The following is a 16445-nucleotide window of genomic DNA, read 5'->3' as shown; positions in this document are numbered from 1 at the left end:
ATACTTTAACTAATACTGACAATTCATCTATTTTTGTTAACCAAACAGTCAACTATAAGATATAAGATACTCAAAAGTTACTTTCAAAAGAAAAAAGTTGATAAAATCTAACGAAACGTCACCCGCCCAAAACTCTACGAAAAGCTCCGCCCATACGTTTAACTTTCAACGAGGGGACGTGAGCGCGGGAAAAGAGCTTTTGTCTACGTGAACTAGGTATATGTAGTATGTACGTTAAAAAATACGACGACATCAAATCAGTCAGTACGTCGACTACGAACTACGAAATACGAATTACGAACAGTCGCGCAGCGGACGCCGCGCGAGGTGCATGTGTTTATAGTTCGATTTATTTTTGCCCCGAATGTTTACGTGAACGTAAACTTGAAAGTTTACCTTTAAAATATAAAAACTTAGACTGGCCTACAATTTAATGGCCATATTCAGTGTAAATGGTGAATGAATATTAATAATAATAAAATGGACAAGAATACTATAAATAATACGAACCCTTCGTCTCCACCGAAGACCAAAGTGAAAAAAGAGAATGAAGAAGAAATCAAGGTAAGCTTAGAGCTAAGTTTAGACTTTAGAGTAACGTTCGCTGGTACTTTTCATGGCATTGACGTGAATTTCCGTATGAAAATCATCGTGTTTCAGCGTCGTTTGGCAAGCGGCCTGTTTCATCTCTCGTAGACTGTAACTCGTAATAGGAGATGGGGTGTCGTATTTATAAATTCGATACGCTCGCAGCCGATCCGTGGCTCCCTTCAAAAGCTTCAAAGTCCCAACTCGCGGGGTTACGCCGAATAAATTATGCGGTATACGATTACAATATTAATTACGTTTTGCGATACACAATAAAATGCGTGTAATATCACGTTTTCGAGGCCTTTTCCAGCCATTAAAGTGTGTAACGCGATATCTGAAGCGCGCTCGGATCGCTGTAACCAGAGTCGGTGGATGTTTTGATAATAGATATAGGCGGCGGCTCTGTGTGCGTGTGTACGGACTGGTGGTGCGCTGCACGTGTGCGTGCGGGGTAATTTTAGACGTTCCTTTGCTCAAAACGTAATCCGAGACCGTCCCAGGCCGCAAGCCGACGACGCTACAATTTATTGTTTTCATCTGATTATCGCATTCTACTCGTATGCTAATATCGCGTAATAAAGTTGCGAATTCTACTGCCTGCTAAGCGACATAAGCCGCCCCCACCGATGCGCGCTTTTATTTTGGCACAGAGGAAATAGTTTGACATGTCAATAACCTCATTTGCAGTGTCCACGCGATACTGACGTCACAGGACAACGCAATTTAGAAAGTTTGAGGTCGATTTAATTTATAGATAGGTATATATTTATGCGTCTAGCGCCCCAAATTGTTGATGTAATGGGTTTTTATTTTCGTGGTTTTAGCTGGGTGGAGGGCTAATTCTACACGATCTTAGCTATGTTATATGACCTACATTTTTTATGACCACTCGTTTTTTTTTTGTACATTTAATTTATATAAGCATAGTCATAGACTACTTTTGTAACAGTACCTAGGTAGGTACCAGATGATGCTTTTATGTTTTTAAAACTTTGTGGGAACTCTTTGATTTTCTGGGATAAAATAATCCGATGTCTATCTGCTTTAGGGATGCAAGCGATGCAAGCTATCTCTGCACAAAATTGAAAATGCCGGTGACATTATCTGCTAGATTTAGGTTTTTTAAAAATCTCGTGGGGACTATTTCGGTTTCCGGAAAAAAAATAGCCTAAGTATAATATAAGATATCCATCCCCGAAATGTAAGTAAGTATTTTCTGTTCCTTTCGTCAAAATCGGTTAGACAGGTGGGCCGTGAAAAGCTAGCAGACACACATTATCGCATACATTTACATAGGTATTACTAGTTTCTCTCGAGTGTGTTTTGTAGATAGATAGGTAGGTAAGTATATCAATATTTTCTACCAATCTTCGAAAAGTAGCACCACCACGCAACTCCACAAAGAAACGGGACAAAACATGTTTAGTTAGGTGCTTTTATCGCTTGTCTTACTTTCTTACAGATTAATAATAATAGCAACAGAATTAATTGTCAAGGAACTTCATAAAGTTGAAATCTCATCGTATCGGGAAATAAATAATAATAACATGACTTTTTAACTCATTTATTTATTATTCACACATTACCTTATTTTCAAGAAATGTTTACAAAAATAAAATAACAGAAAAAGATGACTTGATTCATGCATTGTAAAATAATTATTTATGTTTATTAAATTACCTCATAGCCAAATAGGTAACATTGAATATAGGTACTTTATATTTTGAGTAAAAGCTAAAATGAAATGAAACTCAATATCGCTAGTGTCTAATTAATTATACATAGACCGAAAGGGCAAACAAGCTACTCGTATGACGCGTTTTCTTTGTCGTATCAAATAACCCACCCGTAGCCTGTAGTTAACAAGTTTAATGGAATAAAACAGCATTTATCTTGAACGTTACTTTAGAAAGTGCCTACACCTGCCTTACTTTATTTAGATTTAGAGCCAAAAGATTCAAAATTCTTGAAAAGTGAACCCAATCGTCCCTAAATCATAAATCATCGATTTACGACGGATGTTGTTCATATTCTTATAATATCTATATCCCTCATGCAATATTTGAATTTATTTTTACTCAATACGCTCAACTGGATTATGTTTGTTACTTCAACCATGTGGATTTAAGTTATCTAAAACTCGCATGGGAATTTTTTGATTTTCCGGTATAAAAAGTAGCCTGAGTAATCATTTTAGTTTTTTAAAGATTCATTCTAAAAATTACACTGATTTGTTGCTCCATTGAGATTGAGGCATGTAGTTAAAGAATATAATAACAACCAAAATTTAATATAGGTACTTACTTACCCATCTAAGTATAATATTAAGTAGTAGTAGTAGTACTCAACTATTCTGTAATATTTTAAGTGATTAAGGTTTGGCTTCGTATTAGAATTATTAAATATATCGCCTTTAGTTAAACCCATTTAAAAATTCATAATGATTGAATTGCAAAGATTTATGCATTTGAATTTTTAGCAAATCAAATACCTATTAGTCTTTTTTGCATAAAACTAAATAAAGCACTCGTAAATATTATTTTACAGTGTAACAAGTGACGTGTCTCAAAATTTTGATATGCAAAACGCTATTATTGGTGAAATGATGTAGAAATACGAACTTGTTTTCGATTTATATGCAAATTCATCGCGATGCAATGATCTATTTCTTATTGTCGGCTATATGGCGTGGCATTTTAGATTTCGGCAAGGACATGCAAACGATATGATAGCCGTTGACACGTGATTGTAAATTAGGTACATCTATTTTACATACGATAATACCTGCCTAAGTGCCTACACAGTACATAATACTACTAGTGGTAAGTGTTAAAAAAAATAGCCAACAGGAAAACCATACAACCAAAAAAAGCTTCTTAGTTCAATATAAGAAAGAATTGATGATAGTCCCAGATGGAGCATAAAAGACAATAGCTGTTGTCCTACATTAAACAAATAAAGAATACCTATAATATCTTGAATTTGAGATTTATATTTGATTTCTTGATGTGGAATTATCCAAAACAAAAGATTTAGAATATAAAATTCAGGCTACAAACATGAGCAGTAAATTAAAATATAAAGTAATGTAATAACTTATGAATGACGTAAGCAGCTTTCTGTATCACATGTTTTCGGATTGAGTTTAGTGACATTATGTGCGATATAACCTAGATATTTTGAAGAAGCGTCCAAAATAGTAAAGCAATTATTAAAAGCAACTGATTATTCTATTCTATTCTATAAGGGTTGCAAATTGCAATCACATGTCCGAGGGAATTAATAAAATTGAAGAGAAATCACACAATCTTGCTGGTGTTATGGAATAACTTCTAACATGACAGAAACATTGCAAAGACTGAATTGCACTGTGAATTAATATGTGGTATCTGGAGATTATTATACGCTGTCATCGCATAAAGGGCAGGCCAGTCATAAACGTTAAGCTAATAAGCAGATTAAATTATCAGATTGCGTTGCAACATTGGATCTAAATAGAATGTTTTCCGCATGCGAACGTCAGCGACATTGCATCTGATGCGCGGGCGCAGTATTGGGCCAAGGTCGTTGAACGGTCGTACAATATGTGATGTAGGGGATTTCTATGCTTGAAGAATGCATTGCATGAATTAAAGTTTTCTGCGTGGCTGAAAGATTTGACACAGAATGTTTACAAAACTCGTATTATTGCAAAAAAGAAGAAGTTTTGCGAGAAAACTTGAATAGAGTGCTCTTGACGATATATTGAAAGACTCGCTGTGAAAGGCATAGGTAGTGCCATGTTTGACAATATTCAATGTTCATGTTCATAAGTTTTATATTATGGTACCTATAAAAATTGTCCTATATTTGTGAGTAGCCAGTCTGAAAACGATAATCGCTACATACATGGTATTTAGTAACATATTTTGCACAAAAAATCTAATGACTATCGGTACCAGCTATTTGCATACATTGAGGGTTTTTTTCTGCTATATCTGATTTAACTTTCGAAAGGTCGAAATGTTAATTAAAACTATAAGCTAACACGTTCGAACATGAAAAGTTGCGCGGGTGTGATGGGTGTGATACCCGATAGCTAGTTGTAACCGATACCGCTTATGCGATGCATTGTACATCATTGCGCCAAAGAGTGCCATGGAAAACAGATATGACACTGCATTTGTGCCTACTGCTACCTAAAGCTAGGGTTCCCCAGAAAAGCGTTGGATACCGCCACAAAGAGGCAGTATTGTAGCTTTGAATGTTTAAGCCAGAAAGTTGTGGTTAACAGATACGGTCCTGTAACTATTTTATGTCTTCTTGCTACAGCCTGCTTAATCCGAAAATTTTATTTATCACATTCTTACAATTGCAATTGTTGTAATTGGCTAAATTTATGGTATTCTTACTGCATCAATGCATTATAGCTGGAGAAAAGTTTATGCTAAATTGACGAGTTGAAAATATATGCATAATGCCAGCCGATTCACATCACTAAAAGAATCAGCTTACAACAGTTCCAAGATAAAATAGAGATAAGTATTGGAAATTGTAAAATGATGCTTTTAGAAACGAGTAAAATTATTTAAACTTCTTTGACGTAGTTTTCGGTGTAATCGATGATAGAGTCGATAGAAAGTAATACCAACTTGAAATAAACGTTATTTAATATATGATGGTAGGTACTTTATGCACCCAGTTTTTGTATAGCATGAAAAATGTTAAGTTCGTTAATTATTTGTGAATCAGAATTTTCTGCAAAATAATATCTACCCCCATCAACAGCAAGAGTATAAACATAGGTTTTGTTATACCCATCTGTTACGTCCATGTTCTTTGTCTAGGGGGTGAATAAACACCACCTCGCAGGCACAGGAGGCGTGCGTGAGCGTATCATGTATCCCATGACCAGCTGTTTTTACTGCTTTGTGACTTAACTCCGTAGTAATAAGATTCAAAGTTCAACCGACTTGTGGGAGGGATGAGCTAGATAAATCTAGCACAGTTTTAGATTTCAGAACGTTAGTCCGAGGATCGCTTACAGTTATATTCAGTATGGCGTAGGTACTTGATTAGCCATGCAATTATTAACAGCATTAGTTACTCGACTCGTGCGTGTTAAAATACAGATTATGCGTATCACCTAAGAAAAGCATCGTAAGTAACAGTTGAAGCCCGCCCTTGAATCACGCGTGGATGGCGGTGCGAAAGCCCATAAGCCATCCGCGAAAGTCGCAAAAATTACGGGATATGGAACAAAGAGTATGTCATCACTACGTGATATGGAATGTGGATTCCATATCCCGTTCATGGGGTTTCGCCTGAGAATAATAAAATGGCTCTTTTAACGTCAATGGTTTTCGCACTGCTATTCGCGTACGAGTTAAAAATGCGTATTATAATGTGTGATGTCAAACTTGTAATTGAATTCGAGTTTCATTTGTTATCCCGCTTATTATTATTTTTTTATTCTTAGGTATGATTCGTGTTCTTTTTGCATTTTCTGTTCGATTTCTTTGAAAATAAACAGTAAGTAAAAGTAGAGTAAAAGATTCTTTATTGTATAAAGAAATATGTAACAAAGATATTAGCCTTATCGCTTTCAAAACGATTTTTTCCAAGCAACCTTAGAGGATATAACGAAAATTAAAGAAAGCGGAAGGGGTGTACTAATTAAATTAAATAAAAAGTAAAATTTTAATCAAGGAAAATTTTGTGCCATTTTGAGACCTAAACCCGTAGGTACTTTAAATAACGCTTATTCGTGGCTTCACATGGCCATTTTTGTCTAAAATTGTACTATGTTACGCTGGTATGGGTTGTAAGTACGCAATGTAAAATAATATAGGAAAGGCACTCATGATTTGAGCCAAGGTTAATATTAATGCACACCGTGCAGTAATGGATTATTTATAACACTCGTATCGTAATGTACTATTTATTGCATGTGATACAAGTGGGATAGGTATATGAGCTACAAATACATTGTGGATGGTCTTCTCAATTTAAATACATTGTATATAATATCCGATATCACCTTTCAACGTTAATAAATCACCTAACATAAAATAAACATAGGTTGTAAATTGTTCTGTTATTATATTTACCGAATATCGTGTTTCGTGGAAAAAATTTAGGATATTGTTACTGAAACTTGACACCGCTTGGTCGCGAGCATACCAAACGGAGTTTTATTTTACTGTTACTGCCGTATAAAATAAACGAATGATCGAAACAAGAGTTACAAAATATTTTTGGTTTACGATTATGATATTCAGATTATTATCGTTTAGCGGCGTACCTTGGACTTGCCTTGGACTATTTCGGACACATTGCCCGCCGTAGCAAGGGAAACTTAGAAAAACTGTTGGTCATGGGCAAGGTTGACGAGGCTAAGAGGATGTCTCTCTAAGAAATATGTATGCTGAGGATAGACCCAAATGGAAAACTACCGTAGGTACCTAGGAGGTATACCTGCATGAAAAGGCGATCCGTGGTAAAGATCACAATCTTGGCCGTAGCGATGGAACCGGATCCGACCCCTCCCCCCCTTTCTCCTATTAATTTTAAAATTGCATAATGCCCTAGGTCTTAAATTTACCAATTTTTTTTTGCAGGAGAAATTTTCGCGTTCGCTTCGCTCGCGCTTATGTTTTGTACTACCTGATGGCCATGCTGTTGTCCACGTAGATTTAATTTTTTTGAATCCTGTGGGTCTCTTTTTTGTGCCAGATAAAAAGTAGCCTATATAACTTTCCAGGTCTCTAGCAATTTCCATGCAAAAAATCACGTCAATCCGTTGTTTCACTACGGCGTGTTTGAAGGACAAACCAACAAAAATACACCTAAAGTTAAATTCGCCTAAAAGTCCTTATTAACTACCAAAACCATGGTAACCCTATTGTGTCAGTAATACGACGATACGCTATTTCAATACGACGATACGACTTTTTGGTCAGATTAGTGTAATAATAGGTTTAGTCAGGTTATACTGTTGCAAAATAAACCCAAAAACTATTTGAAATTAGCTATTTTAATAAATAAGTTACAGAGGAGTTTGACAAATGCGTTTTTGCTTGTAAGACGAGGTTGAAAGAGGAAATGGCCACTGCTTGGATTGCCAGCTTAGGGTTGGGGATACTATTACACAATTATTGTTTATGTTTTATGAACATATACAGCTATAACTAACTATATTATTATATAACTAAGTACCTAGTACCTATCTACTTTTTTATATTAAGTGGGTACCTAGGTAAGTAACGTTCATTATTCATAATCAGTAACTTTTCAGTTCTAAAGAGTTTTCTTCTCAGCTGTTCCATCGCTGAGCTTACTCCTTATTAAAATGTCTAAACTAAGTCCAAACAAAGATCTCAGATCCGGGAACCAAATGCGCAACCTTCCTGGTTCCTTCCTGGTACCTACCTAAGTACCTACATAATAATTATTGTTAAAGTTGATATCCAGCTAAAAGTTTCAAATGTCTTAAAGGCTGCTGGTCGCAAACAAAGCAACCCTTCCTCCGTAAGCCGACGCCGTCGGACGATGAAATTCGGTCTGCTTTTAGCGCGGTGTCATATGACGGCGACTCGCGTTATATGACCTGCTTTTTGGGTATTATTGGGTGTGTGGAAGTCCATTCTGTACACACAAAACACTAACAATGTAATAAGAAAGACCTGTTATTCCAGCTCTTCAAGAAGTACTTCGAAGGCGGTTCAAACTCAATGGAAACTAATAGCACAAGAAACCATACACGAACTCGAAGGAACCTACTGGTCGATTGCGAAAAAGCTGTATCAATCATTATAACAATTTCAATTGCTGTAATTGGCTGAATCTGTGGCCAATTATATTAGAGTTGATTGTAATCGGCACCCTGGAATTAAACCCCCGGATCTCGGATTCAATGTTCATCCCCTATTCCTTCCACCAGGTGAACCAGGTCAATATTATGTAAGTAATACATAACTGTTAAACTTCATTGTATTTCCAGTTAAAAGTTTCAAATATCTTAAAGGAGCTGGTCGCAAACAAAGCAACCCTTCCTCAGTAAGCCGACACCGTCGGACGACGGCATTCGGTCTGCTTTTAGCGCGGTGTCATATGACGGCGACTCGCGTTACATGACCTGGTTTTTTGGTATAATTGGTATTAGAGATGGACCATGGTATGTGAAAATTACGTGAACAACCTTTTCATGTACTTACTACATAACACTTGCTATCTTAAAAGTGGCATGTGAAAAATCAAGAAGCAAAAAAGTTTGAAAATTATTACTTAGGTACTTACATATTTTAATCACGCTTTGTTGTTTAATTTTCGCGCGCACACGGTCATTGACCCGAGCTAAAGAGCGCGCGAGTGGCAAACCTCGAATCGAATATATATAGGTATATTATGTTACAATATTATCATTGAATTAAAAATAAACCTGATAACAGCCTGATTACCTTTATATTATTTTTATGATCGTTATTCGTTACTATTTACTAAGAACAAGTGTAAATTAACACCCGCGACAAGTGAAGGTTACAGTAACTAGAAAAGACCGAAAAGACCTGATAACTTTCAAACGGCTGAACTGATTTTCTTGAACTATTCCGCGCCTACTATCTAAAGTATCTGAGTTTTCCAAAACATCATTTTCAAATAAATAATTATGTATTTAGGCAACGTCCATCTTGACAGCTTGACATTTGTCAATTGACATAATATTATGAACATAACGGTTATCTAATCTTCTTTTCTACAAGAAAACTAGAAAAGAGCTGATAACTCTTAAACGGCTGAACCAATTTTTTTGGATTTATAGCTAAGAACACTCTCGATCAAGCCACCTTACAAACAAAAAAAAAGTAAATTAAAATCGGTTCATTCGTTTAGGCGCTACGATGCCACAGACAGATACACAGATACACAGACACACAGATACACACGTCAAACTTATAACACCCCTCTTTTTGGGTCGGGGGTTAAAAATAAAAGAGCCACACGAAATACTAAGCCATAGGTACAATGTAGATAGGTAGAACCTATACAGTAGGTATACTTGTACCGGGCGATGACATTTTGGATGGATATCGGGGTATCATGTTGCAAGCTCTCCGATATCATCATGACTTGGTCATTTGTTAGGACCGGTAGCACCAGAGTTCACTGTATTGAATATACTTAAGTACCTACATCACGCTAATATTATAAAGGCGAAAGTTTGTTTGTGTGTATGTATGTGTGTGTGTATGTTTGTTACTCCTTCACGCAAAATCTACTAGACGGATTTGGCTATTTGGAATGGACATAGATAATATCCTGCATTAGCACATAGGCTACTTTTTATCCCGGAAAATCAAAGAGTTCCTTCAAGATTACGAAAAATCTAAATCCACGCGGACGAAGTCGCGGGCATAAATAAGTGCCTATTACTATTGAAATTATTTTGAAGTGTTTAACAACATAAAACCATTATTTTATTCACTTTTCTGAGAGATATTGATCTGAATTTGTAAGAGTTATTAAACCATCGGCTTCGGCTTCCACCAAAGGTGGTAGCGATAGCCGATTAATCGGCTTCTGTCAGAAACTGACCGTTGATCGGACATTACAAAAGTGCAATGAGTAGGGTTTGAACCACAGATGAGATTTCTCTCATATGTGGTTCAAACCACCGACCTTCCGAATTTCAGTTTTCCGCCTCCCGACTGCTGAGCTATGCGCCTCCTGATGAGAGATAGAAAGCAGTTTTACTTTACACGCTTTTTTATACTCGTCATGTAATGGAGAAGATTTTTAATTATAATAATCCGAGCCGAGGGTTTCGATCGCGTTTTAATTATCTCAGTAGCTGAGAGAGCCGACACCAGCCGGGCATCGCCCATTTTGTGTAAGACGAGAAGACTAGACGACTCAGCAACCCGATGCGATGCATTGAAAACTAATCCCTACCCATCACACTAATATGTATTATTGTGTGTGTGTGTGTGTGTGTGTGTGCGTGCGTGCGTGCGTGCGTGCGTGCGTGCGTGCGTGCGTGCGTGCGTGCGTGCGTGCGTGCGTGCGTGCGTGCGTGCGTGCGTGCGTGCGTGCGTGCGTGCGTGCGTGCGTGCGTGCGTGCGTGCGTGCTTGCGTGCGTGCGTGCGTGCGTGCGTGCGTGCGTGCGTGCGTGCGTGCGTGCGTGCGTGCGTGCGTGCGTGCGTGCGTGCGTGCGTGCGTGTGTGTGTGTGAATAGATATTTCGCAAAGATTTTTGGTGGTTGTATTTCTCTAGCTATAAAATTGGCTAAACGTTCGACTATTTGGCACTAAAGTCGAGTGGTTTGTAAAGATTTTTTTGATTGATTTTTTTGAAGATTGAGAGATTGTATTTTTTGTTAATGCCCTGAAAATTGAGATAAAATTAGACTCGAATCTCCCCAGCTCTTTCTATATCAGAGATTTTAATTACATATAATGATCCGAGCCGTGGGTTTCGATTGCGTTTTAATTATCTCAGTAGCTGAGAGAGCCGACACCAGCCGGGCATCGCTCATTTTAGTGTAAGACGAGAACACTCCACGCCGACGCGACGCAGCAGCCCGACGCGACGCGGCGTTGAAAACTAATCACTACTATTATGTATTCTGAGTTACTACCCATAATATTTTAAATGCGAAAGTGTGACTGTTTGTTGGTTTATTGCTTTATCCTTCAACTTCAAATGTCTTTATTATGAGTATGGGTAAACAGTGGAGATGTTACAGTAAAAGATAAAATAAGCATGCAATATTTTACGATATTACAAATTGTAGATAATAGTGAAAAAATTAATAACAAAAAAAAACGGCCAAGTGCGAGTTGGACTCGGGTATTTTTTTCGACATTTTGCACGATAAATCAAAAACCATCACACATAAAAATAAATAAAAATCTGTTTTAGACTATACAGATAAAGCCCTTTCATACGATAGCCCACTTGGAATAGTCATCTTACTTTGAAAATTGAAACACATTTTAGTTTTTTTTTTTTTTTAATTATGTAACCACAAATTCACGGTTTTCAGATTTATTCCTTTACTTGTGCCATAAGACCTACCTACCTGCCCATGACTCTAGGTCGACGGGAAGTACCCTATAGGTTTTTTTGACAGACACGACGGACGGACGGACGGACGGATAGACAGACAGACAGACAACAAAACGGAACCCTTACAGGAGTAAGGGTTCCGTTTTTCCTTTTGAGGTACGGAACCCTAAAAAGTAATCAATCACGTCGCAACGGCGTAGCGGATCTAGTCGGTACTCCGTAGAAAGACTACAAGACTAGGTACAAGAAAAACTTTTAATATAATATGTTAGTAATTTAGCTACTTTTTTTTTCTCTCTCGTCTGGCTTATTTAGCTACTTCGACTATTCAGCAGAATTTTTATACCTTTATTAGCTGTAATATCTCCCAAGGCCAACATAATCCAAACATCAAAGTCTCTGATCGTTCCTCCCTGTGTTGGGGATAATACGCAGAGAAACTTTTAGCTTTTATAAAATAACGAAGGTCTGGCACGCGCTGGCTCTTAGTCCGAAAGGTTAGCATTCCGCGATTCTTTTCGATCTCAATAAAAACATACAATTAGGTGTATTAGCTATAAAATTAGTTAAACGATCGACTATTCGCCATTAAAGTTAGCCGAATATTTCGTAAAGATTTTTTGAAAGATCATTAGTGATTGGATTTTTCTTAATGGATATAAAATTAGACTCAAATCTCCCCAGCTCGTTTTATGTCGGAGATGTAACGGAGAGGATTTTTAATTACAATAATCTGAGCCTGGGTTTAATGATCACAGCGCAGACAGCCGACACCGCGCCGGCGGACGCGCGCCGCTTGTTTTAGTGAAAGATGAGAAAGCTCGCCACCAGCGCTCTATGTAAACTAAACCGCGGGTAAAACTACCTATTAGGAATATATTGGTTTTGATACTTCGGTGCTTTTTAACCCCCGACCCAAAAAGAGGGGTGTTATAAGTTTGACATGTGTATCTGTGTATCTGTCTGTGGCATCGTAGCTCCTAAACTAATGAACCGATTTTAATTTAGTTTTTTTTTTGTTTGAAACGTGGCTTGATCGAGAGTGTTCTTAGCTATAATCCAAGAAAATCGGTTCAGCCGTTTGAAAGTTATCAGCTCTATTCTAGTTACTGTAACCTTCACCTGTCGGGGGTGTTATAAATTTTTAATTAACACTTGTCTATAGAAAGCTCAAAGTTAGTCGGCGGGCGAAGCTATGCTAGAGTTTCTCTACGTAATCAATTCAGAAATTAGAAGATCCGTAGAAGAACAAAAATAAGCATTTTGACGACCACCCTGGCGCAGTGGTGAGTGCTGTGGCCTTACTAGAGGGAGGGCCCGGGTTCCATTCCTGGCAGCGATTTGGAATTTTATAATTTCTAAATCTCTGGTCTGGTCTGGTGGGAGGCTTCGGCCGTGGCTAGTTACCACCCTACCGGCAAAACTCTTGCGCCAAGCGATTTGGGGTTTGGTTTCTACCCCTTTGGTTTCCACACGGCAACGTACCGGACCTTGCCGTGTAGAAACTAAAGGGGTATGGGTTTAATAAAAACTGCCATACCCCTTCCAAGTTAGCCCGCTTCCATCTTAGACTGCATCATCACTTACCATCAGGTGAGATTGCAGTCAAGGGCTAACTTGTACCTATCTGAATAAAAAAAAAACAATATAGGTAGCTCTGCTGGTTTCGAAGCTCATAGTTCGAAGAACCGAATAGTCGTTAGGTAGTTGGTGTCACAACTCCATCTTCATTCATGGACGCTTCATGTCGTTTCGACTTCTTGTGAATGTGTCGGCTCAGACGCACATTGACAAGAAGTCGAAACGACATGAAACGTCAATGAATGAAGGCTGTAATGTAAAGCTTTCTTTGAATTGCACGTAGATATAAAGATAGATAGGAACTTTTCGATCTTGTCCCCCGTTCACCATTTTACCACCGAACCGCAAGACGTCGGGCGAGTTTCCGTCCTTATGTCGTTGACATTCCATCTACACGCACGAAACGTTTTGCGTCTTCATTCCTCATACGCATGGCTAAGGTTTGGAATACTCTTCCGCGATCTGTGTTTCCTACCAATTACAATCCGGGTATCTTTAAAACAAGAGTGAATAGGCACCTTCTAGGTAAACGCGTCCCATCTTAGACCACATCATCACTTTCCATCAGGTGTGATTGTGGTCAAGCGCTTACCTATAGTGAATAAAATAAATAATAAAATATATAACTAATATGTACCTATGTAGAAACTTTACAGAAAACATGAAGACATACTAATTAAAACCTGGCACGGATGGAAGTAATATTTTCGGTCATATTTTCGGTACAGAGTGTCGAGTCTCGGCAGCGGAGTGACGCAAACGGTGTCCGGTGTCGGCTAGTTGAGCATTCATTATGCGAGGCTCGGGTTGCTTCTACACTTTGTGGACGATTTGTTTTAAGTAAATATAAAATACTAGAGGATGCCCGCGGCTTCGCCCGCGTGGATTTCGCTTTTTTAAAATCCTGCAGGAACTCTTTGATTTTCCGGGATAAAAAGTAGCATGTCCTTCCCCGGGATGTATCCCATGTCTGCACCACATTCAAACCGGTTCAGTGGTTGGGCCGTGAAAACGTAGCAGACAGACTTTCGCATTTATAATATTAAGTATGGATATGAACTATGTTGTTACGTCTGGTAGCTTATCCCACACCAGAAATCTCTGAGAAACACACGATATCAAGCAAGGGAACAGTGAGTAGCAGCTTCGGCACAAGGCCGTGGATGGGCTGCAGACTCTACTGGCTTATGTCCAGCAATCAATGTCCATCCGTTGGGACGATCATCATGATCAACCCAACATCACCTGCATACCTGAAAGTTCTCCATAATTTTCTCAATGTGTGAAGTCTGGCAATTCACACTTGGTCACTGATGAACTATCAAACCTTTCTTATTCTGAGAGGGGGCCCGGACTCAGTAGTGAGCCGGCCATGGGTTAATCTCATAATAAATTTTGTCTACATATCGTACGGAAGAAGGCACGGGCATAAGCTACCAATCTTGTCGTAAGCAATATAAACGCACCCTTCCCATTAGGGAATAGTCACCACTGGGCACTGGCCAATCACGATTATAGTGCGTCCTTTTCACTTCTATACAATTGTGCAAGAGAGAGCGCCCTATATTAGCTCGACTCCATGAAACAGGTCGCTAGAAGCCGCTGGTCCCAAGCAGCACAATATAATCTTTGTGGCGATTCTTGCAGGAGACCCATGTCCAGCTGTGACCATAGGACATAGGTAATAGATTTGGTTATATATCTGGATTGGTTGAAACAACTATTGGCGTCACTCAGAAAAGCAGGTATTATTTAATTATTTTTATGGAATTATTGGAATGTCCTCTCATTTACCAACACAAAAAACACAAGTTCAATGTGTAAAGGTAATCCGAGAGTCTTAATCTAAACAAACTAATGCCAAAATAAATAATTTAATTAGAGCGTGATTGCTATCACAACATCTAATTATACAGTTCACAATCCAAATACCGAAAATATGCGATATCGCTCCGAATCTCGGAAGGAGACTAAACTACAACCTTCGAAACACCCGTATTTATGCAAGTTCAATCTTGTTGGCCTCCTAGCAACAGATTGTATGACATCGAATGAGCCAAATATCGATTTTATCAATCTACCTGCATGAGATAAATTAATAATTTTATATTATTTTTGACAACTCAAATCAATTTTTAAAAATAACCTTACAGTTCGGCCGTCCTGAATTTAACACGTCCTCGTGTTTCTAATCAATCTTGTCATGTCAGGACGACGATTAGGTATTAAAACTATATTCCATAAGATCTTCATTGATCCATTTACAATTTTCGCACATACTCGTAATAACAAGTTATTATGAAAGTAACGTCTAATTCTGGTGTGCAATCGGAAACTGCTTGCGTCATCGCCGTCCTGGCGTCCATTATAGAATATGAGAAATTACATGCAACATGCAACACCTTTTGTTAAATATCAAGTTTCGTATTGTTTTGGCTAAGTCTTTAGGGTAACTTGATTTTTAAATCGTTTTACGAAAACAAAAAAAAAATAAGAAGATTTCAATAAGTAAGACTTAGGTAACTAATTTATTAAAAAAAAAAACACTTTAATTAATTAGGTACGTACTACTCTAGGAACCTCTTTAAAAAACATTCGAAATTCAATTCGAAAACATAGCTGTTCGTTTGTGATTGGTTGGTCACTCAAAATAGTTAACGCCCACTGAGTTTTTGTCTTTGTCATTCGTATGGGATTAGAGAGGGTACCTAGGGTACCTATACGTACCTCCTAACTTATTTCTATGGATAGAGTATAGTAACCAAATTCGGACCTCCAAATTCGGTCACTACTAACTTAGCATTAACATACAGATGAGCTTTGACTTTCTGCTTTTCAGTCCAACTTTTGATATTACGGCGGCTAAACCTTTGTAGCTATACATAGGTGCTAACATCGATGTACTAAATACGTAGGTAGGTACTTACTGTATTTCGTTTCTGAGTTCTGACCTCATGCTGTTCATATTGTAACTTCATAACAAGTATATAACCCTCCAACGTTGTAAGTGAGTTGAAAACTTGAAACATGGTTGAAACACGACACTCGATGACGAATCCTCGACTACTTCTTTAAATGTAACTAGACACCGCCGGTTCTACATTTATATCGACTTTAGGATGTAGATTGTAGGTACTAGGATTACTAGGTATAATACATATTACACTAACTAAGTATCTACTAGATTTTGTTCGCGGCTTAGTCCGTATGGAGTCAGGGTTTCGAAA

General features: G+C 37.9%; 1 protein-coding gene across 1 annotated transcript in view; it reads left to right on the top strand.

Moving 5' to 3' along the window:
- Positions 1–251: 251 nt before the first annotated feature.
- Positions 252–16445, top strand: part of LOC123870586 (sine oculis-binding protein homolog) — a 33252-nt gene continuing 17058 nt past the window's right edge. Inside the window, exon 1 of the mRNA XM_045913943.1 lies at positions 252–564. Within this exon, the coding sequence (XP_045769899.1) occupies positions 460–564 (105 nt within the window). The 5' untranslated portion in view covers positions 252–459. The remainder of the gene's footprint in view (positions 565–16445) is intronic.

Source organism: Maniola jurtina, chromosome 12 (genome assembly GCF_905333055.1).
Source record: "Maniola jurtina chromosome 12, ilManJurt1.1, whole genome shotgun sequence".
NCBI classification, from domain to species: domain Eukaryota; kingdom Metazoa; phylum Arthropoda; class Insecta; order Lepidoptera; family Nymphalidae; genus Maniola; species Maniola jurtina.
Note: the sequence above shows the minus strand (reverse complement) of the source record. Positions and strands in the feature narration are given on the sequence as shown.